Below are 1,859 nucleotides of genomic sequence, written 5' to 3'. Positions count from 1 at the left end.
CTGCATCAGTCACACACCCTGCCATGATCATTCATCTCCTGCTCACCCCCCACTCCCGCAAGCAGTTAGAAACTTAGAACTCGGCTACACGATCTTGATCCATACACGTACATGGAGAGCAATAGCATGGCGCCGCAGCAGAGAGAAGACGACGTCATGGAGGTGCCGGAGATCGACGGCGACCTGCTCGTCGAGCTCCTGGACGCGTCCCTCGCCGCCGAGGACAACGCAGGCCAGGCGCTCGGCTTCGCGGCCGACGTCGACGGCGACTGCTGGATCGACAGCCAGGAGCCGAGCTGCGGCATCCACGCGCACCAGGACTGCGAGGACTGCGGCCTCGACGGCATCCTGTCCGACTTCGAGGAGTACGGGAGCGCGCGGGCGAGGCCGTTCCCGGCGCCGTACGCATTCTTCGGCGACGAGGACACCCTGGAGTGGGCGGAGACGACCGACGCCGTCATGGGCCCGTTCGCCGGCGGGTGCATGGGGGACTGGTACATGGACGGCATGGTCATGGCCATGGAGTGGGAGGAGGAGGAGGAGGGCGGCGAGGGGAGCGCCTTCTCGTTTGAGCCCTGCTACGGCGGCGGCGAGGCTGGCGCGGAGCAGGTGTACGGCAGCCCGTTGTGGGAGTGATCGAGCCGGTGAACTCGTGTGCAAGTGTCAGCGTTCAGTAGATGTGTGCTCAGTAGACGTGTGCCACAACTAACTGCCACCACTGCTAATCGTAGGCTAAAATCTTGTTGTTTCTATTTCTACCTCCGTGTTGCGAATTCGGCCCAGTCTGAATTTGCTGAAGAGAACTGGACTCGTGTGCCGTTCGTTTGTGCTATGTTTCAGGGGCTCAGAAGCCTGTAGACTGTAGTCGAAGTGCTTTCTGAGATTCAGGTGTGCCTGGCTGCCTGCAGTCAGTATCAGAGCTGTGTTCAGATGGTTTATGCTCTGTGTTTTTGGCACTTTTGCTGTGTTCAGAGAATGGGATGTTGTTTGGCACTATGGCTGTAGTTGAACGAAATCTCTGTTTGTGGTGGTCATTGCTCGAGCCTGAAAAGAGAAGAAGAGCCCAGGAGACAGAACAGAGGTCTTGGAGAATGTTGTATCTATGAGGTTCACTAGATTTTAGACATCCTGTTTTGTTGCTACAGGCTTGTGCCTTATTTGTATGTATATGCAGCTTCAAGACATATATGCTAAAAAAATTTCTGCTCTGCCTTATTCCGATTACTGTTCAGGAGCTTCAGGCAGAGAACAGCTGAAAACTACAGCTGAGCTGGAAGAGGAATAGGCTTAACCGAAAGCTAACAAGGATTCCTGCTACTCCTGGTCTCCTGCTACGACATATGCAATGCAAGTATGCAACGAAAGGGCAGCACAGCTTGATCCACTCGACAAGGATTTCGCCGCCGCGCCAGTGATCACGCCGCCGTCTCGACTCGCGAAGTGATGCTTCCGTTCCATCGACAAGAACCAAAACCAACGGCAGCCGGAGAGGCGCCGACGGGATCGAGACGACGGCGCCGTGAAGAGAAGCGCAGCGAGAGGTTCACCCAAGCTGCGAAATGCTCGGCGGCTCCGGTGCTATGCGGCGGCGAGCCGGCGACCTTGGGGAGGCGCGGCGCGTCCATCCATCCAGCGTAGCCTCTCGTCGCTGGCGTCCTCCGCCGAAGCCTGTGAATACCTCGATGTGCTTAAGCCTGAAGGCGTTCGAGATCAGGGAAAAGGGGCGGATGAAGCCCATCGACGTCGGGCATCGGTCGACGGCGGCGGCGGCAGCCGGCAGGTGGGAGGGTGCCGTATCCAAATTAGCCCCTCGTTCGGATCGCGATTAATAATCGCGACCTTTCACAAAACCCCTAATT

General features: G+C 57.3%; 1 protein-coding gene across 1 annotated transcript; it reads left to right on the top strand.

Annotated features, from left to right (window-relative positions):
- LOC101756372 lies at positions 1 to 1,208 on the top strand. Its single transcript, XM_004969941.4, has one exon. It carries the CDS (start codon positions 112 to 114, stop codon positions 634 to 636), a length of 525 nt encoding a protein of 174 aa, XP_004969998.1. The 5' UTR covers positions 1 to 111; the 3' UTR covers positions 637 to 1,208.
- The last annotated feature ends 651 nt before the right edge of the window (positions 1,209 to 1,859 follow it).

The sequence above is a fragment of the Setaria italica genome, chromosome V (assembly GCF_000263155.2).
Source record: "Setaria italica strain Yugu1 chromosome V, Setaria_italica_v2.0, whole genome shotgun sequence".
NCBI classification, from domain to species: Eukaryota; Viridiplantae; Streptophyta; class Magnoliopsida; order Poales; family Poaceae; genus Setaria; species Setaria italica.
Note: the sequence above shows the minus strand (reverse complement) of the source record. Positions and strands in the feature narration are given on the sequence as shown.

Bases quoted from the DNA above. Each gene is read 5' to 3' on its own strand.
- LOC101756372 (XM_004969941.4), top strand. From the start codon at position 112: ATGGAGAGCAATAGCATGGCGCCGCAGCAGAGAGAAGACGACGTCATG.